At 47.0% G+C, this 26,987-nt stretch overlaps 1 protein-coding gene across 1 annotated transcript in view; it reads right to left on the bottom strand.

Annotated features, from left to right (window-relative positions):
• The window catches only part of GAP43 (growth associated protein 43), an 80,833-nt gene that overhangs the window by 21,750 nt on the left and 32,096 nt on the right, over positions 1–26,987 (bottom strand). Inside the window, exon 2 of the mRNA XM_073308879.1 lies at positions 13,601–14,207. Coding sequence (XP_073164980.1) covers positions 13,601–14,207 — 607 coding nt within the window. The remainder of the gene's footprint in view (positions 1–13,600; positions 14,208–26,987) is intronic.

Below are 26,987 nucleotides of genomic sequence, written 5' to 3'. Positions count from 1 at the left end.
ATTTGGTTGCTTCCTTAAATTCCTCTGCAGTTTAAACTGGATCTTATATTCTTTACTTCTTTTCCCAAAAGGTTGTATAGCGAGGCAAGTTACTACTGAACAACTGCTATGTACCGCCCCAGACATGGCTTTTTTTCAACAGGAGAGTGTTTGTAAATAGCTTTGAGAGCGTTGTGTGAAAGAAGTGTGATATATTATTAATAATTAATAGTAAGTAATGTGTTGTCATCATGAATAATCGTGACTGTTGGGATCAGGGCCACAGTGAGTGGCCAAACATGACCCATGACTGCAATGCTTATAAAAGAAATGTTACCATAATGGTTCAAAAGGCTTTAGCAATAAGTGTTACTACAGTGTTGTGGGCCATAAAATGTTGTAGTGGGGTTTATAAAAGTTGAGAAAATGAGACCTGATTTCAAATGAAGGAAAGTCATTTCTATTACAGTGGGTCAACAGCTCATGGAATCCACGTTGATCATCTCCCCATGTTGCAGTGCAGTCCCTGGCATCTCTGTGGAGCAGTGGTAGATTCCAACTGAAACAGAGGGACCAAAGTGTAGCCAAATGGGAGAGGATCCAATGGAAAAGGATGGGAATGGGGGGTATCCTTGAAACGATTCAATCTAGCAGTTTCCATGGTGACATCTAAATTGTTTCTCTGTGCAGCTGCTGCTCCAATTCATGTTGGGATTTAATCACATGTACCCAAAAAACCCACACAGATGTTCCAAAACACAGAAAAACTGCAGTGCATGCAACCTCCTCCCCAAAACACATCTCTGAAAACATGCCTCCCCCACAACAAAACAGATCCCAACACATACATACAGTGTTGTTATCATAGGGTCAGCTGTGGTTTACTCCCCCTTCGACCTTCATTCTTCATCTGATAGCCCACATGGCCAACACCAAGCCAAATAGAACATGCATCAGAAAACAGCCAGGTGTCTGAAGGGCTTTGAAAGAGCTAAAATTGGCCTCTTGTCTCCTCCAACAGAAAGGGAAGGCAGAAAGCCAGTGTCTTCCAAAGTGGGCTAACTTATATCATGCCACACATTAGAATTCATGATGTCAACATTTAGATGGGGGAAGAAACATACAAATCTTTCACTAGAGGGTGTAGGACAATCAAGCCCATAGACTCCCTTAGACTCCCATGAACTTACCAGAGGGGAATGTACTATGGTAGGATGGCAAAGTGTAACATGGGCCTGATTCTCCATTTGGCTTGCTTCTAGTGTCATTATTTACACTAGTGCAAAGGAAGAATGTCACTTTGTACAGCTGTAAATGACTAAATAAGGGCAGGAGTCCAGAATCAGATCCTAAGACCTTGTACCAAGATATATGGCTCTTCTGTCAAGTCATCCTATGGAAACAAGGTGGTTGAGGTAATATCTTTTATTGGACCAGCTTCTGTTGATAGAAGAGAACAACTTACAAGTTACACAGAGCCCTTCTTCGGGGCTTCAGCAGAAGTTGGTGTAATAAAAGATATTACCTCAACTACCTTGTTTCTCAAGTATCTTGGGGTCAACAGGGCTACAACAACACTGGGGTCAGCAATGTTGAGAACTCCAGTATCAACAGGTCCTGGCTGCTCACACCTTTTTCAGCACTGTGTCTATAAGGCCTTCTGTAGCTATACAGCGTTGCATGAGATAGCACATATCTTTCAAATGCAAAAGGGACTTCTTATCTCTTCAGCAAGTATTATAGCTCCACCCGGGTCAGGGTCATATCCAGTCATCCTCACTAACATCCCCTCACCTCCATCTCTTGCTCTTCATGCCTGTTGCTCTCCTTCATGATGAAAAGGAGACATTTACTGTTGGCTAAAAGGTTGGATGGAAGCTGTGTGGTACCATGACCAGTAGTTAAGTGTGATCACTGATAACTATTTTACATGAACGTTTTGAGTCATATTGTTGCCAGGGTTAAAAAAACAGCCTTTTCCTTTAGCTCTTTACCCCAGTCCAGGCTTCCATAGCTCTCTGCCTTTACATGCAGCCCTACAGGTGACAGCTGTACAATATGGGCTACTGAATGCTAGGAACTGAGCTGAGATCCTCAAACCCATCCAAGTGTTCCATGGATTGAATGAAGTGTCTAAGGACACAGGAAGAAAAGGCTAAAGCCAAGACCCCTTGTACTGTGAAGTGCATTAGATCTATATTATGTGGCAAGGCCCCTCAGAATTATACAGCAAGGCCCATGGAATTAGGTAGAAAGTCCCAGCACAGTGGAGAGACCACCTTCACCAGCAGCCTGTTGCCACAAACCAGCCAAGCCTTCAGAGAACAGCCTAGCACAGCCTACAAGCCTCCACCATCCAACTTATTCTCACAAGTTAACTTGAAGCTCCTGTTCTTCCGTGAGAGATGCGCAGCAGCAGCCCAAGGAAGGTTTCTTCTCAGAGTTGACCCTGGCGCAAGGGCTCGTCCGCAGAAGGAGGCTGTGGCTGAAGAGTTGATAAAACTGAACTGGGTGGGTGGAGCTTGTTGGAAGAGGTGCCTGCCCTGAAGCAGTTCTAAAATCCAGAGAAGGAGAGCAAGACCCTGTTCTTGTGGAGTTTTGGAATTCCAGAGGGCAGGAATGTCCCTAGCTGTAGAGATCCTATGGAGTACAGAATTGGGGCCAGCCTGCTTTTGTTTCACTTTGGCAAAGCTCCTAAGGAATGCAGGAAGGAACTACTTTGCTGAGCATCTTGGGAGTGCCAGAGCCAAATAAGTGCTTGTCCTGCAGAGCTTTGATTCTCCACAAGAGCAGGCACTGTGCCCCAGCAGGACTCAGCATTGCAACCGACTGCTCCGAAAGCATCCTGCTCTGGTCTACATTTTTTGGCCTCTTTAGCCACTGGCCCAATCTACAGCCAATCGTATGGCTCAATACAAGATTTATGCAGCATTTTTACAAAAGGGAGAAGGATCAAGTCAGGAATGGGACCTGGACATCACTATAGAGAGCTCAATAAAGACCTCAGCACAATGAGCAGCTGCAGTCAACAAAGCAAACAAGATGTTAGGATGCACATGGAATAGGATGGAGAGCAATATAGAAAATATGAAAATGCCATTACATAAATCTGTGATGCAGCCTCCTCTGGAACACTATGTGCAGTGCTGGTCACCCCATCTCAGAAAGGCTGGACTGGAGAGTGCTTAGTGAAGAATTACCAGAATGATCAAGAACCCGAGAAAGCTCTTATATGAAAAGACTGGGACTGTTTCTCTTAGAAAGGAGATGAATAAGAGGGAACATGATAAAAATGAGATGGTAGATTGGAGCTTCTGTTATCCCTGTCTTATAATACAAGAACAAGGAGGCAATGTAATTAAAGTGTGGCAAATTTCACACAATGTGTGATTAAACTGTGGAACTCACTGCCACAGGAAGGTGTTGAGGCCAAGAATTAAGCAAGATTCAGAAAGGGAATTATAGTTATATGGCTATCAAGAATATCCTGAGTTATCATAATAGCAGAAGTGTTCAAAGGGATATTAACCTCCTGCTTAACGGTTTAAACCAATGTCTAGCTATCAGAGATCAGGATGAGCCCTAATATAAGGTCAGAGTGACCCACATCTGCCTGCTGTGGGGTTCTTACACCTTCCTTTGAAGCATCTGGTACTAGCCACTGTTAAAGGCTGGATACTGGACATGATGGATTTTGGCTGTAATGCAGGCTGGCAATTCCTATGTTCCTATGCAGCCATTTGCATGGCCGCATAATTTCAGAGTGCATAGGTCCACCTTAGCCGAATCCATGGGGCTGCTGCATGGATTGGAAGGGATCACTGTAGTGCCACTAATTTTTCTTGGCTCTAATTGCAGCAATTACAAAGCACTCAAGGACTGTTCAGATAATCTGATCGCACTGACTGGGTGGAATTTGCCTAAGCCTATCATTTTATGGAGGAATTAGGGCTTTCCCCTTAAAGAAATTGCAGCACAGAGTGCAGAGCTGCCTAACCCTGACAGCTCTCTTGGATTTGCTCCTTTGACTAATAAATCCCAACTGATACTTGATATGCTTCGTGTTCAGCTGTAACGTTCAGTCTAGCAGCTCATGGTATACAGAGAATCCATGACTGCAGTGCCCTGCATGGCCATGACTGTACAGCTCGCAGCAGCTAGCTACACTTCACGGTGATCACTCTATCTGTCTAGCATTGATTTATATTGCCAACCATCACCTTAGTATATGAGTGCCTTCCATTTAAAATCGATAGCAATAGTGAAGTACATAGTGACTTTGTGGAGTCTCTGGCATTTTTCCCTTTTGGGGGTCAATACTCTGCCTGGGCTAGGGGTTTTTGTTTTGTTTTTGTTTGGTAGGAATAAAAGGGGGTTGCTTGAATTGTGAGCATCACAGTGGGAAGGCTTTCTCAACTATAGCTAGGCTCTTGATTCACCTGATCTCATTGGGCAGATTGTTCCATAGCCAGATCCCATATAGTTATTACTAAACACAGTTATTACCATGAATATAAGCAGGGCTTGAACTCAGGTCTTTCTGCTCCAAACATACAACTGCGACACACATTGCTTAAGGAGAACCTCATTCAGTGATAGTTTTAGGGCACACACTGGAGCAGGTAGGATGCTCCATCCTATATAGGAGAAGTGTGGGCCACATAGGGCTCATGTACTCTGAAAAATTGTGGTATGCTGCATATTAGCTCCTAGTACACCAAGCGTCTATCCACCAATCTTCTACAAACCTTCTGAAGATGTGGTGTCTGATGCTCCCTTGTTCTGAACCTTGTGTTGTCATTTGCACCAGTGCAAAATGCGTTCATAAGCATTTTACACCCATTGTGCACTGATGCAAAGGACTACAGTGCCCGGGCCAAGCCGGGGAAGCTAATGATCCAACCAGCAAACCAAATCTGGTGATGAATCCTGGTCACATGCCACCTGAGGCACATTACGCATACGCTAAGAAGGAGACTACTGTGCAACAGGAAATCAGGCTCAGGCTTTATAGTGCTGAGGCATGCTATGAGCAACGCTAATGTTTGTGCTTCGCTCGTACCGATAGAGCACGGCAGTAGACAAGAAGTTCTGGCAAACTAGCTTGCAGGTTACAATTACATCACCGTTTCCCGGGGGGAAATGTGCTTGCATCACTTTCCTATGCTGCTTTGGGTAGATGCAGCGGTAAGTGCAATTGAAATAAGTATGCTGGTAAAGGTGCTCTGTATCGTGCCAGTAATGCATAGACCAATGCTAACACTTCAGTTACACACTCTAATCCTCCAGTGTAGATCAGACCATACACACTAGCAAGTACATTACAATAGACAGTGCTTCCCATAGGCAAATCTTTATATAGGCAATGCTCCCCGGGTTGTCCCTGGGTCAGTATTCTGATACAACTCAAAACAAAGCTTTTACATCTTGAAAAGTGCCTCTGGAGACTTACATTCTCTAAGGAAGTGAGTGGAAGTGGTGACTGCCAGTGTGCGGAGGTGCAGGGGTGTAGAGCCCTCTGGGAACTGCAGACCTGCCAGTCTTGTAAAGTGATTGTAGTCTGACTGATTATTCCATTGCAGCAGGAGGACTGCTCCATTTTAAGGCTATTTCACCAAGCAGGAGAGCATTCTTCATTTCTGTACAAAGGAAGATCAATTTGCTTCCTTAGGTACATTTACTAGTTGAGATTTCTGTGCTTCACTGTATTCTTACCTGATGTTCTAAGAGTGCTTTTGGTGTGAGGGTGAGCCAAATTCAGAGGTGAGTTCAAGACAATCTAGGAAAGACAAAAGGGAGTCTAAACTGGTGTGACTCACAACTTCTCCTGCACCCTACCATGTGAATGTTACACCAGCTATCGTAGACTCCCTCGGACCAACCAGACTGGAGTCTGATCTCTCTTTCCACCTGTCTAAATCTGGAGTAAATCCACTGACTTCAGTGGAGACACTGCAGATTTAAACCAATGCAACTGAGAGTAGCATATGGCTCACTTACTTAGTCCATGTCCACACTACAAACTTTGGTTGACACACATTACGTTGGTATGCAGACGCCACAGGTTTTATGTCACCCGGACATAAGCATACTTGGCTGCTTGGGTCAGTGAAGTGTGTACTCACCAGAAGGGCGTATGTTGATGCAAAGTGTGGTAGATGATGGGTAGGTATCCCTGCATGCCATGCACTGCCATCCAGCACAATACATTTTGGGACATTTTTGCAATGTTTTGTGGGATAGTAATAACTTGCCCAGAGATCTCTGGGAGATAGAGGTCAAATTCTCAGCATACAATTTTCTCCATCCCTTAGTTTTTAAGCTTTTTTAAAACAATCCCACAATCCCATGTAGCACTTTTTGATCTCTGCCATCTCTGAGAGAATCATGGTGCCCACAGAGCTCTGCACTATTCTCCTGAATGTTGCAAATACACAAGGCATGAGTCTGCTGTATTTGCAGATCCTCAGGAAGTAATGCAACAACCAGGAACATGAGGATTTCTTCCAGGACCATTTGCAGCGGGACATAGCGAAAACCCATTCAAGGTTGGTGGTGGCGTTCACAGAGCAGCTGCAGCTGGTGGAGAACTGCTTCTGGGCTTGAGAAATGAGCATTCACTGGTGGGATAGCATCGTAATGCAGGTTTGGGATGACGAGCATTGGCTGCCAAACTTTCAGATGCAAAAATCCACATTCCTGGATCTGTGTGCTGAGCATGGCCTACCCTACAGCTCAGGGACACCAGAATGAGAGCTGCATTGACAGTGGTGAAGCAAGTATCAATCGCACTCTGGAAGCTTGCAACGCCAGATTGTTACTGGTCAGTGGGAAATAATTTTGGCATTGAAAAATCCACAGTGGGTGCCACTGTCATGCAAACGCATGGGGCCCATTAATCGTCTCCTGCTATGCAGGACTGTGACTCTCTGCAGTGTGCAGGAAATAGCGGATGGATTTGCAGCAATAGAGTTCTCCAACTGCGATGGGGCAATCGATGTATCTCTCTATTTTGGCACCAGAGCACCTTGCCACAAAGTACATCGACAGAAAGTGCTACTTCTGTGGTTATGTGAGCACTGGTGGATCACTGGGGACACTTCACCAACATCAGTGTTGCCCAGGCAGGGAAGGTGCATGATGCTCGCATCTTTAAGAACACAGGACTGTTCCGAAAGCTGCAATTAGGGACATTCTTTTCCAACTGGCAGATTACCTTTGGTGATACTGAAATGCCAGTAGTGATTCTTGGGGAGCCAGCCTACCCACTTGCTCCACAGCTCAAGAAGCTGTACACTGGCCACCTCCACAGCACCAAAAAAAGATCTGTGAGTCATAGGGGGAAAAACTGCCACCAGTGTGGAGGTGGAGTGACTGACTGCCTGCTGACTTTGAACAGCCAGACCCAAGGGCTATTACAAGAGCCCAACTTGGAGCTATGTGGTTGTGGGAGGCTTTGAAAGAGCACTTTAACTATTAGCCACAGTAGTATTCTCTGCCAGAGTGTTCTCTGGGCCTGGAGCTTTGTGTGCTGCTAAGAATTGTGTAGTGCTTACTGTATATTAATAAATGTGACAGGGTGTTTTCCTTAAGCCATGAATTCTGTGGTGCTTGGGGTGCATTTACAAGTGCTGTTTGCTTTGAGTGCCACCATGAATTCTGCAATGTGTGTTGTGAGTTAATAAAGATAATTTGGTTGTCCCAAAATTGAACTTTATTGAGTGGAAAAAAAACAGTGCAGAAAATCCGTGGGCAAAGAAACCGAAGGCAATGTTATACAAATTTTCAACATAACTTAATGGGGTGAAACATTAGAAATATAAAGGAAATAAATGTTTATGTCCAGTGAGTAAATAAACCTAGTCCATTGCAGCTACGCATACACCAGTTGTGGTGCTCACAGGTCAGTGTGTGTGAAGCTGTGGGTTTCCTTGCTGTATTCTGGAGTGGAGGGATAATGATGTGGCCCATGATGCCCCATGGTATGTTGGGCAGTTAGAGAGCAGCGACAGTGGAGTTCTCCAAGGACTGCAAAAGTGGAGAGTCCAGGATTTTGGGAGCTGTAGGTCAGTCAGGTCTGCAGCATTTGGGTTTGCTGCCTGAAAAGACTCATTATGTCCTGGTGTATTTCCTGCTCTTACACCTCTTGAGACTCCTGGACCTTTTTCCTTTCCTCTCTGTCTTCCTCCAGACTGTCAATCATATTGACCTTCCAGGCTCATGGGCTGATGCAGCACAGCTTGCAGGAACTTGCTGAACGTGTTCTCCTTAGTCCTCTTCTTTTTCCTGCTCATCAGGGCCAGGCATTCGGCGGGTGTGGTGGGGGCCTCCCTCGGGGCTGCCGTGCCAGAAGCTGCTGATAAAAACAGACAGATGTACCATTGGAATTACAACCACATGGGAAAGGGAAAGATAAATTTCAAAACACCCTTCCCTGATTCCCACAAACACTTTTAATGAGAAATACTTATTGACACTTCAGCTTTGGAGCTCCTCTGCACAGCACGGCTCTCCAGCCCCAGCCAGAGTGAGTGTGGCCCACCAGGGGCGATGGACGTGGGGAAGGATTTTCTGTTGCATGAAGCTATGACATTTCAGCCCCTATTCACGGGCATGAGTATAAGACAATGGCACTGGATATTGGCACCATTTTCCACAGCTAGTATCTTACTCCTGATGGTCACAAAGGCACAGAGAGCACAGTTGCTGCTGGCATCCCTAAGCCACCTGGGTCTGTATGCTGCTAGCCTGTGTACTGCAGCTGAACTCACTGCGGAGTGGCGTGGGAACGTGTCCTACCACGGAGGAAGAAATAAGGCCGCCATCCCTAGAAACCTTCAGGAGAGGAATGCAAAGTACCTCCATGCAAGTTTCATGGAGACCTCTCAGGAGGATCTAAGAGACATGCCTATATACCTAAACAAAGAGCTCCGCATGAACACACTCACCCTGCCACCTAGTCCAATAGGGGTACGAAAAGCAGATGTCAACTCTACCTCTGTTTATTGTACCGCTACCTCTTTTCATATGAGTAAAACAATGAAAAGTAGATACCTGTGTCTTAGTAACTTGGGGATGGGCCGGGCGCCCTCTTTAAATGTCAACATTTTAAGGAAAAATGCATGCACACACTTACCTGAGTTCCCGTCCGCTTCATCAGGCTCACCCGCACTTGCTTGGCGGGACTGGCTACAGTGTGGGAGAATTTCAAACGGCTCCGGGTTCCCAGCATGGCTGGAGTTCCCAGCCACATCTCCCTCCTCCTCCTCCTCACTCTTCACAGCAGGGGTCACTGTCTTGGGCTTCTCCGAGGTTCCACAGTGTTCTGCTGGGTGCCCATGGAGGCTCTGCCAAGTACGGCATGCAGTTCATTGTAGAAGCAACAGGTCTGCAGTACAGCACCAGATCTATTGCATTCCCTGGCCTTGTGGTATCCCTGGCAAAATTCCTTCTGCTGATCCCTGTTGTATCCCTTTCCCTGTATCCCCCTGCATTCTGCTCATAGATGTCCACATTTCTATGGGTGGTCCATAGTTGTGCTTTACAGCCTCTTCTCCCAACAGGCCCAGGAGACCCAGTACTCCCGGTGTAGTCCAGGCAATAGCGCATCCAGTACCTCTCAGTGTTCATGGAGCCGGCATGGTTCGTTGGGCACCTGTTGCACTCAACAAAGGTGAGCCGGTTGCTGTACTTACGAGGTGGGCAATCAGGAAAAGGCACTTCAAAAATATGCAGGGGGCTTTAATGGGTGAGAGTAGTGGGTGGCTTCTGGTCTCTATGACCCTTGGACAGCGGAGTTTAAAATTGTGACCAAAGCGATCACTGTCTCAAGGAATTGGGATTATGGAGGACTGTTAGGGTCGACACAGGTGTCTACACTTGCACTGCATTGACCTCACTAGATTGACAATGGTTCCATGCGGTTTGAGGAAGCAGTTTTACTGCGTCGTTGTAACAGGCACTTACATCACCAGGAGACAAATCTGAGTGCAGACACATGCACATATAGGTGAATGCAAGGCGGCTTATGTTGACCTAACTTTGTAGTATAGACTAGGCCTTAGACATGCACCTCCTTACCAATATGTAACGTACATACTCCTTACACTTCCCTCCTGACTTTGTCCCACTGAGTAGGACAGAGTTTTTAATGGGCCAGAAGCCAGGAATGTGGCAAGAAAAGCAACAAACAGGAGAGTGTGAGGAAGTGTAAATGTAAGTAGGCCACCTCCTATCTTAACTTACATCTTCTCCCAGCTCCTCAGCTTGTAAGTGACATCAACGTAAATCTACTCACAGGGAAGTGGGTGTGAGGGGGTCTAGAAGAGCAACTAGGATTCTAACTTAGGTCAGCCTCTGAATTTGGACCTGTGTCTCATTCATGCTTTATCCTGGGTAGAGCCCCACATCTTTGCTTCATGGTCCAGCAGCCCTAATCAGAATTATTTAGAAGGTGCTTTATAATAAAAATTCAGTCCTGAGGCACCAAGTAAATTAATACCGGACACAGGATTGCTTGGTTAAAGTCAGTTTCCAAAGCAGTTACCTAAAAGAAAAGATTAATAGAGTATCTAGGGTTGGACAGTTGGGGGATGATGAGTGTGTTAGTGGAGTAAATACTGTTCTGGAGGAGCTGCCCCACTTCCAGTCCACTGCAGAAATGTTTAATTTTAAGCACTACAGGTAATGCAATTTGGTTAATTGATTAACTCATTCATTCATTCATTCTGTCCCTCCTTTTCTTTCTTTCACTCAGATGCAGAGGCAAAGGATCTCCCAAGGATGTAGGTCAAATGTCCTCATCCACTGCTAGTGGTACGCCAGGAACATACCCATAGATGACGTGACAAGTGTAGCAAAATTCTACCCAAATGAATAACACCACACAGATGTAGAATGACCTGCACTTACGCTTCATAGGAGTAGCAGCCAAGCGTGCCACGGCAATGAGCCAACCAATGATGCTGGCCAGTAGCCAGTTTGATTTATTTATTTTTGGCAGCCTCACACTGCATAGGTCTGTGCTAGTCTTCAACCACAGACATGATAAAAGATGAACTTTGAAAGCCAAGAGAATGACTTCAGGGAGAAACAGCCTGATAGAGCTGAAAGAGGAGATTTTGAGAAAAGCTGGAGAGATCGGTTCCTGGACTGGCAGAGTGCTGGAGTGACAGATGTTTTAGTAGTCCTCGTTCTTTCATGGATGACCAAGCCTCCACAGCACTGCTGGGAGTTGGCAGGATAATGCATAACTAAACGATGACTGCAGGGACATGGTCACTGTCTCTGAGTCTAGGAAGGGAGTAAACGCCAAGGAAGGGGAAGCATTGTTTAGAGGGACACCGGGGAGTGATAGGATGGAATTAGGAAAAGAAAAATGTAGGCTATGTATCAGGGAACATTTCCTAGCCATGAGAGCTAGGAAACGCTGGAAGCTCCCTTGAGGTAGCCCTATTGTTGTGAAAGCCCTTCGCAACTAGACTAGGCAAAGTACTGTGGAACGTATTTAGACTTGGAAGGATTAGAAAACGTCGATTTCACCTTATGCAAACAAACAGATGAAAAAATATTTCCATCAATAATTATAAAATATGACAGATAGGCAGAATAAGCAAAATGCCACTTGAGAACTTAAAGTTCAATTTAAGGCTCTTTGCTTTGTATATTTTGGCATGTGATGTTGACAATTAGTGTTTTAATGGTTATAAAGCCTTAACGTTTTGAATCTCAGTATCTACCATCATTAAATAATTATCTGACCCACCCACCCACACACACACACATAATTTCCCACAACTGTGAACATTTAAATTAATAAAAATTGAAAAAGGCTTACAAATAAACATGGATATTGGCCGTCAAAATTATAAAAAAATAAAAATCAAATTCTGCCACGCCTAAACACATATTGCAGGGAACAATCCCACATCAGGGAAATGGATAAAAAGACATATTGTATCTTTTTTCCCACTCTCTAACTTCTGTGATCCTCGGACACACCAGTTGTGTGAGTTTGTGACTGGCAAAGCTGATCAAATAGTGGGAAAGGAGATTTTGTTACCAATATTCATTAGCATTCCAATGGGAATTTTGATTTGTCCATGGTCACAAACCTTCTGCCTTTGGTTTCTGAAAATACTCGAGAGCTTGAGTTTCGCTAGCAAGAATATCGAATGAATATGAATAAGAAGCAAATGTCGTGCATGAATATTCAAATATTCACTGAAAACTAATTTTAAAAAGTGTATATTCAATGGTGAAATTTACAACTCACTGTGTTGGCAAGCTAAGCTATTTACTTATGTTAGACCGTGAACTGTAAATTGTATATTCAGTTGTAATGATCACAGTTCCATTGATCTGCAGGCCAAGAAACATTTACTGAAGAAATTTGCAAATAATTTAGAATACCGATTAGATCAGGGGTGGGCAAACTTTTTGGCCCGAGGGCCACATCGGGGTTCTGAAACTGTATGGAGGGCTGGGTAGGGAAGGCTGTGCCTCCCCAAACAGCCTGGGCCCTGCCCGCTACCACTTCCCGCCACCTGACTGCCCCCCTCAGAACCTCTGACCCATCCAACCCCCCCAGCTCCTTGTCCCCTGACCATCCCCTCCCGGGACTCCCACCCCTAACCGCACCCCCGGGACCCCACCCCCTATCCAATCACCCACTGCTCCCTGTCCCCTGACTGCCCCGACCCCTATCCACACCCCCACCCCCTGACAGGCCCCCCAGGACTCCCACTCCTATCCAACTGCCCACTGCTCCCTGTCCTCTGACTGCCCCCCGGAACCTCCTGCCCCTTATCCAACCGCCCTGCTCTCCACCCCCTTACCATGCTGCTCAGAGCACTAGGACTGGCAGCCGTGCCGACCGGCCAGAGCCAGCCACACAGCCGCGCACTAGAGCACTGGGGCAAGCTGGCGGCTTTTGCAGGCACTCTGCCTGGCAGGAGCTCGCAGCCCCACCGCCCAGCATGTGCGAGGAGGGGGGACAGCAGGAGAGGGGGCAGGTACTAGCTTCCCCAGCCGGGAGCTCAAGAGCTGGGCAGTATGGTCTGGCCCGCAGGCCGTAGTTTGCCCACCTCTGGATTAGATGCAAGAATATTGTAAACAGTTCACTGACAACTGGCGAACAAAATAGGTGAAAATAATCAAATCAATATCTGCTGTAATAAATTACTTACTTCTGGTCATTACAGTGGAGCTGGTGCATGTATGTCCTCACTATTAAAGGGGATGATAACATCCAAATGAAAGGGATGTTACACCTGTGCCAAGTGAGTGCAGAGTGGGTGTAAAATTTTACCAAATCAATATTGTCTGGTTGCTCACACCAGTGATGGCATTTTACACCCACTTTGCACGGGTGTAAATGTTGACACAAAGGGCAAAACAGTGGAGAACCAGGCCCTAAAAGACTCAAAGTTGAGGATATGAATTCAGGGGGTTGTCTCTGGGCAGGCCCAAGGTAAATGAGGTTAAAAAAAAATCCCTTCACAGGCTGCTTTCACCATAGATCTGGATTCAGACTCTTGTTACACTAAAAAGATTCCCTACACTGGAGTCCGTCTCCTCCCCGGCCATTTAGAGAGAGCCCTGCTCCCTGACATCCACTTACCTGTCTTCTCTTCGGTTTGGCTGCTCTCCGCCGTCTCCGTTTGCGCTGTTGCCTTGGCAGTAGCATCCTCTGCAGCAGTGGTGGTGACAGCAGCAGGCACATCGGCTTGTTTAGGCTCCTCTTTGTCTTGGGCTTCGTCAGCCTTCAAGGACGGCGAGTTATCAGTGGAAGCTTTAGTGGCACTTTCCGTTTCAGTGGCAGTGGGAGTGGGCTTCTCCTCTGAGGAGGAGGCAGGAGTGGCTGCCTGCGGGGCTGGCTGCTCTGAGCCAGCGTCAGCAGTGCCTTCCCCCTGCTTCTCCTCTGAGGGAGCGCTGCCATCTTTGCAGCCCTCTGCAGGCGGGGCGCTGTCAGACGGAGCAGCTTCTGTGGCAGCAGGAGCGTCGCTCTCTTTGTTCTCTGCCACACCATCAGACGCGGCCTCTTCCTTCTTCTCAGCAGCCTCAGCATCGGCTGCTTGGATATCTCCCTTCTTCTCCCCCTTGAGCTTTTTCCTTGTTATGTGTCCGCGGAAGCTGGCCTGGATTTTGGTGGCTGCCTTATGAGCTTTATCTTCTGGTTTGATGCCATCTTGCTCAATCTTTTGGTCAACATCATCATTTTTTTCAACCTTTAAGGAGAAAGGGTGGGGAGGGGGGAAAGGAGTCAGATAAAGAATTTCCCACAGGTAGTGAAAGCTCGTTTCATTGATGGCATCTCACCCACCCTTCACTAGGCTGGGCAAGGCCTGTCAAGAGTAGAGCACATGCTCTTATCCTCATGTGGCCGCAGTGTGGCAAAACTACCATACTGTTGTTTATTTGCATGTGTGTGTGTGTGTGTTATTCTGCATATTCCCTTTGTACAGCGGGCCAGATCCTGTCCTTCAATTTAGCACCTTCACACCAGACCCCAGAACAAAGTTGTTTTAACGTGGTGGATTCAGGCTCATGAGGTTCTCCCCTACACAGGAGGCTTTTTCAGTGGTATCCAGCTAAGGCTGTGCAAAAATGTTGAATTATTTTCTGTGGAAAATAGCCAGTGAAATAAACTTGCATTTCCCTTGACATTTTCCCCCAAGACGTCCCCATTGTTTGATGGAATGATTTGAAACAAACGTTCGTTTGGAACTGATTTGAAACCAATAAAAAGGATTTTGATTTGATGTGAAGCACCTTTTAGCGAGGGTTTCCTAATTTATTTGGGGTTTTTTTAGATGGAGAAGAAAAACCTTTTTTTGTTTAGACTCAGTTAGATTCAAACTGATTTTTTTCTTATTTTGAATCATTTCACTGGAAAATCAGAACATGTAAATCGCTGTGTATTGTTCAAAAAGTCATTTTTTTCCATTGAAAAACCTTGTTGATAAAAATGCGGTGACTAGCGCTATATACAACACCTGCCGTGGCTCCAGAACCACCCCCCCCGACCTAAGCACAGGGGCATGGCCAGGGAAAAAGTGGGGTGGGGATATCCCAACACCCTGACAATACCTGGCCACAAGAGTGTCCCCTGGAGTTATGCAAAGGTGATTCAAAGCCACTTTTTCAGCCAATCAGCGGTGCCGAGTGCTCTTTGGCTGCCGCGGAGGACCTGAGCTAACTTGTTTGCCTCTCTTTAATTTCATGTGATTTTTTCCCCCCTGTTAATTTGTGATATTTACCAGATATTTGCTATCGGTTTAGAAATGTTCATGCTCTATTTATTTTTACTGACTCTTCAAATCCACCACCCCTCCACCCTAAAAAAACAACCCACACTGCTTTCAGGGTAGCGTTGTGTAAGGCCTTGGTGCTAGCACTGTTGAGTTCAGTGTCACTGGTGTCTTTTGCCCTGGGGGAATCCCACTGAAGGGTTATACTGCGGGATGCTCCACCACAGATGACACACAGACACACAAATACGCCCGCTCACACAATATATGCCTTGCAAATACCCCATCTACAACCACCCTCTCTTGCCCCCATTCTCATCTGCTTGTGCTTTCAAAGCCAGATTCATTGAAAGGAAAATAAGTAGATAGTGATAATTCATCCAGTGCTACAAGATAATTGGTATCTCTATTAATTCCCCCTGAGCAGAGGACCACATACACCACTTATGTCGTAATTCCTATGTTGAAGCCTTAAGAAGCAATACAATGCCATACAGGCCTCATGTTGGTCTCGTGCACCAGGGTAGATTTTACCCTTTAATGGCTCCTTTCACTCTATGATATGTACTGTACTTCTATTGATAATTTACCAGCACTTGAGTATGTAACAGCTCAACTGCATATTGACAAGGGGATACTTTTCCATCAATATTCCAATCCAGTAGTTATCAAAAGAGCTATTAAAGAGCAGAGGGAAACTGATAATGCAATGGCCTCTACACTGTCAACACAGGTCTTCAAACACCAGGACCTGGGCTACACTTAAAGCTTAGGTCGACATAGCTACAGAGCTCAGAGGTGTGAAAATTCCACATCCGTGAGGGCCACTTGTGCCGACTTAAACCCCAGTGTAGATGGAGCTAGGTCAACAGAAAGGTACATCAGTGCATGAGAATGAGCATGCAGACAAATTGCACCTACATGAATGTGTGAGAGTGAGTATGGGGTGTGGCCACGCCCACATGAATATGTGACAGTGAGCACAGCCTGAGCACATACGTCAATGTTATCCACATCAATGTGAGAGTGAGCATGAGGAGTGACCACACCCACATCAATTGTGAGCGAATAAATGTGGGGACTGCCCATATAACATCACTGTGTCAGAGCATATGTCCACACCACAAATCCCTACAGCTGCACATTCGTCCATCAACCTACCTGCATCTACAGGAGTGGGTTAGGTCAACCTAACTACATTGCACCGGACATAAATTTTTCACAGCCCTGAGCGATGCAACTAGGTTGACTTAAGTTTTAGATCACCTGGAACTGACATGACTTAGATATTATTTTTCATTGGACCAACCTCTATTGGTGAGAGAAACAAGCTTTCAAGTCACACACAGCTTTTCTCTCTCACCAACAGCAGTTCGTCCAATAAAAAGATACCTCACCCACCTTGTCTCTCTAAGTTTTAGGTGTAAACCAGGCCAGAGTGAGTGTGGGAAGTAACTGCACCTGCACCAACATGTGCACGTGAGCATGGGGAAGGTCCACACCCACACTGTGTGCTAGTGAGCATGGGGACGGACCACACCCACACCAATACGAACAGATGCAGTTGTGGAAATTCACAGACCATTTTTGCAAATCACAGATCGGATGCAGATACAAATTTTGTATCCCCACAGGGCTCTAACCATGTCCACATTAATGTGAGAATGAGGCTAGGACTGACCATGCCCACACTGAGTAGTGAACATGAATGTGGGAAATGACCACACCCACATCAACGTGTGATGGTAAGCACTGGGTGACTAGACCCATGCCAGTGTGTGAGAGTGAACATGGGGAGTAACCATGCTGACACCAAGGTGAGTGCGAATGCGGACTGATCGCACCCACCTCAGTGAGAGTGTGCCTGGGAAGTGGCCATGCCACATCAATATGACGGTGAAGGTTGGGAGCAACCGTACCCACATCAGTGTGTGCGAGTGAGCATGGGGAGTGACCACATCCACAGCTAAGTCAATGAGCGAGCATACAGACTGACCACACCCACATATACGTCAGAGTGAGTGAGGGGACTGACCCCAACCCCCATCCATGTGTAAGAATAGTGTGGGGACTCTCCACACCTACATCAGTTTGTGAGCAGGAGTAAGCATGTTCATACCAATGTGTGAGCGTGAGCATTTGGCGTAACCACTCACACACTAACGTGAGCACGGTCTGACCACACCCACAGCAACAAGTGAGTCTGGGGAGTAACCCACGCCCACCGCATGTGAGTGAGCTGGGTGACTTGCCACGCCCACATCTATGTGAGAGTCAATGAGGGGATGGACTGTGCTTACATCAATGTGTAAGGGTGACCACACCCACATCAGTGAGTGCAAGTGAGCATGGGGAGTGACCACGCCCACATCCATACGGGAGAGTGAGCCAGGGGACAGAAGATGCTCCCGTGAACATGTGAGAGTTTGCACAGGGCGTGACCATACCTATATCACTCAGAGTGACCATAAGGGCCGACCATGTCCAATCAATATGAGAGTGACCATGGGATGTGACTATGCCCCAAAAATCTATTGAATGGGTACAGTTATGCCCATTGTGTTGGGAGAGGGTGAATCCACATTTACTAATGTTTCCAGAGCGCATTAAGTGCCTCAGGTGCAAGGTGCTACAGCGCTGCAAGCTTTCAGCGAGCGGTAAGGCCAGCCTGCCAGGTGACGTGGTGTGAACAGGACCATGGAGTCTATGAGCCTGTTAACATGTTATGTCAGCTGCTGTGAGCATCAAACTAGTGCCTGCATTTGCAAAGCTGCCTGTGTCCGTGTGTTATTAGATACCTAGTGTCATACCTTTCAGCCCCATGTAAGTCTCCCATTGGGCGCAAAGGGGTTTTAAAGCTTCCTCAAACAGTCTGGGAAAAACCTCAGCTGGCGTAGAGCCATCTCATCCCCACACAGGCACACTAGGGACAGGAAAGCACAAAGGCACCACACAGTGTTCCAGCCGATGGAGAGGTCTCTGTGTGTGACTGCTCCAGGCTGGGTCAAGACTAGGAACCATGTCAACTCCCTGACAGCCCAGTATCAGGGGAATGGATACTGGGGTGGCTTAAGGCCAGCTGCATCAAACATAACCACAACACAGTTAAGGATCTAGTCACCAGCATCCAGCTGCTCCCACACTCATCAGAAAAGGTGATGGAATCATCAGTCCTCAGACAAAAGGGACACACAAAGAGGAAAGGGTTAATTAATGTGCTCCCCACTTCTGTCCTCTGACCACCATATTACATGGGCCCTGCATGGAGTACTGAATCCCTTTCCCACCATTCCACTTGGCCTTTCCCACCCTAGGCACCCCCAGATCATCATCATCACATGCACAGAAGGTAGCGTATGCCATCTGTTTATCCAATATTTGCCCAGCTCTATTAACCAGTTATTTACAATATGTGACCCCCACTAATGCAATTACATTAATTGTCTCCCTTATCAGCAGTCCTAGCCAAGGTCATGGAGACTGACCTCTCCTCTCGCCCCCTCAGAGGAGAGTCCCTCCAGGTCAGTGATTGAGGTTTATTTTGCAGGGCTTGCTTCGCCGCTGACCATGCTGTATCTGGCCTGTGGCTAGAAAGAGAACTCTAGTTCAGAGCCTGGCCTGCCTTGACAGCACTTAAAGCGAACTGCTCTCAAGATGACATCACACTCTTAGCCCTCCTGTGATGACATCATTTCCCCATTGCCTTGATTTGCTCACAGATATGAAAAGTCCACCGCTACAAATTGTGTTACACAGACGTGCTTTTGGTATCATTTCATATGTGAAATGAAAGGAGGTCTTTGGCAGAGAGTGGGAGGAGGTAAAGCATGGGAGGGATTTCAGGTCAGTGTGTGGGGAGGGGAATCCAATAATAATAATAATTAGACCACTTCCAGCTCAGGAGCACAGTGGTTCAAACACGGCTCTTGTGATTTGTAGTATCGCTAGAGCCACTCACTAATAAGTGTTGCATTTCTATAGCATCTACCCCGGAAGCCACTGAGGAATAACATGTTACATTTCCATATCACTTTCCTCCTGGAGCATGCCAAAGTACTTCACAAACCATGTATGTGCAGCACTGTTGGAATGCAGCCACTTCTGGGGTGGAACACAGCTGCTAACTGGTGCATGTGTCACACTCCATATACCACTGGGGCAGGGAGGCATTTTGGCCAAGGAAAACCTCTGCTGTCAGGAAAAGAAGCATTGGAGCTTCATCATTGAGTTTTACACACACTGCAACCAATACCTTACTTATGAAGGTTGGGTCAGAAATAACCCATATACAGTGAATGGCCTGGAACACAATTTATCTTCCTTGGAAGAATGAAGAGGTGAGTCAGTCCTTCCAGGACATGTACATGGTTCTGAGGAATCCAGGGGAAAAGGGAGATCTCTCTCTCTTTCTGTCTGTCCACATTCATGATATTCGAGTGCTATTTTCATGGCTTCTTATTTACTGTTATTATTAATAATAATTATAATAATTATTATTTGTACCGTGACAGTGCCTAGATGCTCCAATCAGGAATCAAGGTCCCACAGTGCTAGGTACTGTACACATGCTTACGTATAAAGTGAATTCTGTATAGTAGTAGACGTATTTAAACAATGTGGAAACTAACCAAATGTGCAAGTTATGCACTGACATCATCAGCAGGTGTTCTCTAACCCTAACCCGAACCCTAGACATTACCGTGATGGAAAAGTCAGAAATACTGACTGGTCCATTGATAGCCATCGAAGACAATGGGACTTTGGCATGAATACAGTGTGCAGGATTTTGAAAGCTCTTCGTGGAGCACACAGCTAAGCTGCTTTGTCTCTATCTACACAGCACAGAGTCTGTCTTCTGAACAGAGATATGATCTTGTTCCACATCTCTGTCTGCCTCTGTCTGACACACCCCAAGCTCAAATGATAGGCTTCCCTTTTCAGGCAGGCAGCTCCTGTCAGAGTTTCCCTCTCAGAGGTAGCTAGGGAGCAGGAGGCAAGAAGATAAATTATCCCAACATAGGAGGAGTGTCGATCAGCTGGAAATAGCCAGCAGCCTGAAGAATTCCAGGCATGCAAAATACATTGGCCCTTGACCCCAGTAAGGTTTCCCCTCTTGCTCACAGAGCTGACTTGGCCAAAAGCTTGTAGAGGGGGAAGATTATTGCTAGGGATGGAGAAGGTGCCACCAGACCTTCCAGCCCCATTTAAATGCCCCACAGCCTGCCACTGAAGGAGGTATGTGACAGGGAGCACATCGCTCCATTTTTTAAGAGCATTGGCTGATTTGCCTCTGCTCCATTTTGTGACACTCCAGAACTGCCTCTGCCCCACACCGGGCACACCTGAGGCACACCGGGAGGGGCCACCTCTCTACCTCTCCTACCAGAGTCCCCTCTACCCCACACTGGCTTGCAAGGGACTGTTTTCCTACCTGTCACTCCCAGAGACAACTCCATCACACACCTGGAAACATTACTCTCCCTTTCCTTTCCTTTTTGTCTTTGGACTGTATGCATTACAGCTAGGGTTCCTAGCTCCCTGGTCCCTGGATTCAGGGTGTATTACCCAGAAGTTCTGGGTTTATTAAGTTTTCAAGTATTACCAGAAGAGAAAACAACAAACATTAAATGGACCAGAGGCTGTACCCATAGCAAGGGTGGCAGAGGCCGATGGTGTCAGCATCCCTTTTGCAAGTTGGGAGAGGGTGTCTCTCACTTTAGCCTCCCCTCCTCCATACCCTCTTTCCCTTGCCAAATGTAAAGAGCCCTAATGTGAATGGGGAATCTTCCTCATTCTATCCTTGTCTCTCCTCTGCACTGGGATATTCTGGGGACTTCCCTCATTGATCTGGATGGATGCCACTCATAAAGCTAGTCCAGGGACAGCTGTTTGCTTGTGGTATTTGGAGGGCTCCTGATGGCAGCTCCCCAGGAGTTTTCCATGTGTCCTACTCCTGACTACAGCACACAGTAAGGTAGGCCTTGGTGCCATTAGGGACTCTCCCTCAAAGTGAGTGATTTTCCTTTGTCTTTGTTGTTTGCAGTCAAGTCAGCCATTGCTCCTTCATTTCCTTCCCATTCTTGTTCAGCCACTGGGAAAGTCCATAACTCTCACATACCTATTCACTCTGGTTTCCTTCCCAACTCTCCATCTTCCTTTCCTCTTGGGAGCCAAACACATTCCTCCTGACCTCTGACTTGAAGGACAAAGGGACTCAGTGAGTTGCAGGCCAATAGGGGGGAGGCATTAGTGGTGCCCCAAAAGGTAGATGAGCTGGCGCCTGAGTGTAAGGGCAGAAAGGAAGGAGCTGTGTTATGGGAAAAGCAAGATAATTTGTCTGAGACCCAGCAGCTGAGGAGAGAAGCACATGAGAAAAGACTGCACCAGCTGTCTCTGCAGAAGGAGCGAAGCGTGAATGCATGAGAGATAGAAAAGACTTTCACGCCTTCTGAAGTGAGGAAGCAATTTAGCACCAAGAACAGCTTTGCTTAACCCAGTTAAATGGTGTGAAGACACCAAGATAGAGGATTGCCCCTCCCTGCTCAACCCGTCTGCAGTGTGTGGAAACGAGAACGATTCCTTTTTCCAGAGTGAGTATTGCTATTATGGTCAAAACATAATTTAGAGAGGGAAAAGGTCTGTTAGTTCATCTAGCTCACCTCCCCCCGGGCCAGTGACGGATAGTTCTCTATTGACAGGTTTCAGAGGAACAGCCGTGTTAGTCTGTATTCGCAAAAAGAAAAGGAGGACTTGTGGCACCTTAGAGACTAACCAATTTATTTGAGCATGAGCTTTCGTGAGCTACAGCTCACTTCATCAGATGTTTACCGTGGAAACTGCAGCAGACTTTATATACACACAGAAATCATGAAACAATACCTCCTCCCACCCCACTGTCCTGCTGGCTAGATAAGCTATTACCAGCAGGACAGTGGGGTGGGAGGAGGTATTGTTTCATGATTTCTGTGTGTATATAAAGTCTGCTGCAGTTTCCACGGTAAACATCTGATGAAGTGAGCTGTAGCTCACGAAAGCTCATGCTCAAATAAATTGGTTAGTCTCTAAGGTGCCACAAGTCCTCCTTTTCTTATAGTTCTCTATTGTATTTTTAACATGATGGTGTCCCATCTAGCCTCAAATGCCCCAACCAATGAGGCTTCCATCCCTTCCCCTGGGAGACTATTCTACAGCCGAATGGATCTCATGGTCAGAACATTCTTCCTCTCTTTTCTGGTGCCCAGAATGGAGTGTGTTAGTGATAGATAGATAGATAGATAGATAGATAGATAGATAGATAGATAGATAGATAGATAGATAGTAGGCTTGCCAGCTGTCTAATCACACAAACCCAAACAATCTTGCCCCACCCCCTTTCCCGCCCCTCCCCCGAGGCCACGCCCCATATCCCGCCCCTTCTTCAAGGCCCCGCCCCCACTCCATCCCCCCTCCCTTCATCGCTCGCTCTCCCCCACCCTCATCCACTTTCACCGGGCTGGGGCAGGTGGTTGGGGTGCGGGAGGGGGTGTGGGCTCTGGGCTGGGGGGTGGGGCTAGGGTGACCAGATGTACCAATTTTAGAGGGACAGTCCTGATATTTGGGGCTTTTTCTTATATAGGCACCTATTACCCCCCACCCCCGTTCCGATTTTTCACACTTGCTGTCTGGTCAAGCTAGGTGGGGCCGAGGGGTTCGGAGTGTGGGAGGGCGCTCCGGGCTGAGCCTGAGGTAGAGGGTTGGGGTGCAGGAAAGGGTATGGGTTGCGGGCTCTGGGAGGGAGTTGGGTGCGAGAGGGCTCAGGGCTGAGGCAGGGGGTTGGGGTGCGGGAAAGGGTGCAGGGTATGGGCTCTGAGAGGGAGTTTGGGTGCAGGAAGGGGCTCAGGGCTGGGTCAGAGGGGTTGGGTGTGGGAGGGAGTGCGGGGTGCAGGTTCCGGCCAGGTGGCGCTTACCGTTGGGTGACTCCCAGAAGCTACCGGCACTGGGGCAGCTGGGTGGCTCTGTGTGCTGCCCTGCCTGAAGGCACCTCCCCCACAGCTCCCATTGGCCGTGGTTCCGAACATGACAGCTGCTTCCAGGAGCCGCACGGAGCCAGGGCAGGTAGGGAGCCTGACTTAGCCCCGCTGCGCTGCTAACCGGACTTTGACCTATTAAAATCTCCCGGATTGCCTTTAATAGTCACCAGGAGATTGAGGCCGATTCCAGGAGACTCCCGGCCAATCCGGGAAGGTGGGCAACCCTGATAGACAGATAGAAGTGTTCACATTCCTTTAACATCTGTAGATTATCATGTTCTCTCCTCTGTCCATTACTGACTCCAGCTAGACATATTTAGCTTCTTAATCACTCCCAAATCAGTCCCTCCAACCCCCTCATCTATTTTGTTTCTCTCCTGTGAACTCCTTTCAGTTTGTGAGTCTTTCTGTTAATATGGTGGTCAAATGTTATATCCTCCCATGTCAAGAACCCTAGAGTCTCGCTGGGTAAGTGAAGAAAGGCACCTAAATATGCCTGATTGTCAGGGCTAACTGATTGCCAAGGCTAGATGAAAATTTTCCTTTGACACTGTTTTTGACAGAAAATTGGGTTTCCAGATAAACAAAAATGTTCATTGAAAGTGACTCCTTTCTTTGAAAATTTTCATTTTTTTGCTGGAAAACCAAAAACCTGAACTCTTTTCAGTTTTTGGCTGGAAATATTTCAATTTACAGCAGTTTTGGGCTGGATTTTTTTTTTATTTGGCCAAAAAGAAATTCGATTTTCGATGAAAAGATTGAAATGTTCCACTGAAAATTTCAATGAAACATTTTTTTGTTTGTTTTCATTTTCATCAAAGTTTCCTGTGTTGTTGTTGTTTCCATTTTCCAACCGGCTTTCCTGACCTTATTAAAAGTACTGCCAATACCAGAGACTGTGCATGCTCCCTATTGGATAAAACACAGGACAGTGGCTGTTAGAATGCCCAAGAAATCGCATGTGCTCACTATGGGACACTTGCACCCTCACATCGGACAGAAGAGAATGGGTTGTATCAGAGAACGGTCTCCTGGCGCAATGGCGTAAAATGCCCAAGGAGAAAGTGTGCATGACCCTTTGGGCAGACCTGAAGAAGAGCCCTGTGTACGTTTGAAAGCATCTCTCTCTCTCACCAACAGAAGTTGGTCCAATAAAAGATATTACCTCGCCTATCTTGTCCCTTTGTGCATTTGCAATATGCAACTGAAAATAATTTGGTGGCCGACCAAGGAAGGGATTAAATACCAGAGAGGCAGTGCCCTCAGCCAGCATCTTGCTTAGCGTTGGTGCCTGTCTTAAATTGCGTCAGATGGTCCTGCACTGAGGAAGGCCAGCTCACTGGATGCCGGGAATCCTAAATGTACTTTGTGCCCTTCCCCTCACAAGCTGAGTGATCAATGGAATTTCAGATGACTTCACCTAAAGATAGGCTCTGACCAAATCCTGGATCTTGAGACCACTAAACTTTGGGGAAATTCAGAGCCAAATCCAAACGCTGTGACTTGGGCCTGTAGAGTTCCCAGTGCTTCAGAGCAGAGACTGTGTTCTCCTATGTGTTTGTATAGTTCTTCGTGCATTCAGGCCCTTTGTTGCTGTCACAATATAAATGATTATTATTAATAACCCCCGAACCATAAATCCCTGCAGACTCTGGCGATTCTAGCCTGCATTTCACTTTTGTAAGGAAACTCAAAATTCGATGACTTTATCTAGTTTTGGGTCTCACTAAGGAGGCTCCACACAAACATTGCAATTGGGTGATTCTCATTTCCAGCAGTTCAGAACTACTGTCCCCATGAGATCTGGGCGTCCCTGCTTCCAGCTCCAGCCAAGGCCAGGGGCCAGAGGCCAGGTGCTAATCTATGACTAATGCTTCCTTCAGATATGGTGCAGCCAGTCACTGAGCTTCCATGGAGGCCAAGGTGCTGTGACCTCTCCGGAACTCTTTTTAAAGAAGGAAGCAATTTCTGTCCCACTTGCTTTTGCCCATTCCCCTCTCTCTGAATGTACCACTGCATTCACGGCTCTGGAGAGGAAAGGCCTGCAGCCAACCATCTGGTTCCTCAATCCTCTTTTTAAACTGCCTGTTAACCCTGAACTTACTCGGATGCCCACTGCAGACAGTGAGATGCCACTGCGGTGAAACAGTTCAGCCTAGTGATAAGAGAGGGAGCTGAGCAGCTCCCAGGATCTCCCGCACTTGGCTGTATGAGCATGGGGCTGTATTTGCTCTATTATTATTATTTTTTAATTTATATAATTGGAAATAGGGGCAATTATCTTCCCACAAAGCGTTTACAGGTTCGTTAAAATCAAACAAACATCCCAAGCAATTAGGGAAAGCGAGGCGCAGATTAATTCCCAGTGGTTTGGGAAACAGCTAGAGAGCAGGCTCCGCCAATGCAGCTGGTTCTCTGCTCCTGCCGCAGCGCCAGCCACCACTGCTGCCTGGGGGAGAGTCTCCCCTCCCAGCACAGACACAGACAGGTGCCACACCCTTTCTGCCTTCTGTCTGGAGAAGCCGCCAGGAGCAAAGCTGAGACTGAAAGAGGATTAGAGTCACCGAGGCTGAAAACAGCAAGGGACAGAGCAGGTACCCCGGGCAGCTGGACAGGGAAGAGGGGGACAGAGAAATGAAAAGGGGGAGCTGCAGGGGAAGAAGATAAGAAGTGAGATGAAAGAAGAAGGAAAGAGAGAAGGGCAGGAACAAAGGAATGAGAGACAACAATTAGAGGAGAAAAGGAGAGAGAGGGATGGAGAGAGAGAAACTGGCCAAAATCAAGAGCCAGAATGGGAAACAGACAAAGAAAGAAGAGGAAGAGGCAGGTTGAGAAAGGCACATGGAGAGACCTCGAGTGAGAGACAGACAGACAAAAGAGTAACTGATGCTTTTCTGACATGTATGAGAGAGAGAGCGATGCCATGAAAAGGAGGAGAGGGAATAGCTGGACGGGTCCAGCAGAAGCAGACCTGTGTGAACAGAAGACTATTGCTGCCACAACTCAGGCACCACTTGCTGCTCTTTCCATGGCAGGCCCAGTCTCGCTGCACTGAGCCCTGAACGCCATCTGCAATGCACTGGTTGCAGGGACCCCCATGTAAGCATTTCCCCAGCAACGGCGGGGTTATTCCTGCAAGCGTGGCTGGCGGCAGTGCCCCTCCGGGGGATTAGCCTTGTCAGAAAGGATATTGATTTGGCTACTGATGTGTTAATGTGTGGCAGCTTTGGGCATTGCTGCTCCCTTCCCTTCCCCACTTCAGACAATAGATATGGGTCGCAAACTGCACTAGCCAGTCAAGGGGCTCTCTTTCTGGAAGACAGGGGAGAGGAAAAGAAGGCAGCCTGCTGCCCAGTGACGCGAACTTAGAGCATCTATAAAACCTTTTCTATTCCAGGTTATCCCGAAGGGACTGCAATGAGCTAGATAAAAGGAGTGCTGGGAGAGTGTAGGAATATGTTGCAGCCATTGCATGCTCAGTAGGAGCTCTCACACAGTCTCAGGCCATGTCTACATTACCACTTTTGTTGGTATAACTTCTGTCTCTCAGGGGTGTGGAAAAAACACACCTCAGCGCAACATACTTTACACCAACAGAAGCGCAGGTGTGGACAATGCTGTGTCGGTGGGAGAGCTTCTCCGAGCGACATAGCTATTGCTGCTTGCGGCAGTGGTTTTATTCTGTCAATAGGAGAGCTCTCTCCCCCTGGCACAGAGCAGTTATATGAGAGATCGTACAGTGGTGCAG

Source organism: Lepidochelys kempii, chromosome 1, assembly GCF_965140265.1.
Source record: "Lepidochelys kempii isolate rLepKem1 chromosome 1, rLepKem1.hap2, whole genome shotgun sequence".
Classification (NCBI taxonomy): Eukaryota; Metazoa; Chordata; order Testudines; family Cheloniidae; genus Lepidochelys; species Lepidochelys kempii.
This window is presented reverse-complemented; position numbering and strand designations above follow the sequence as displayed.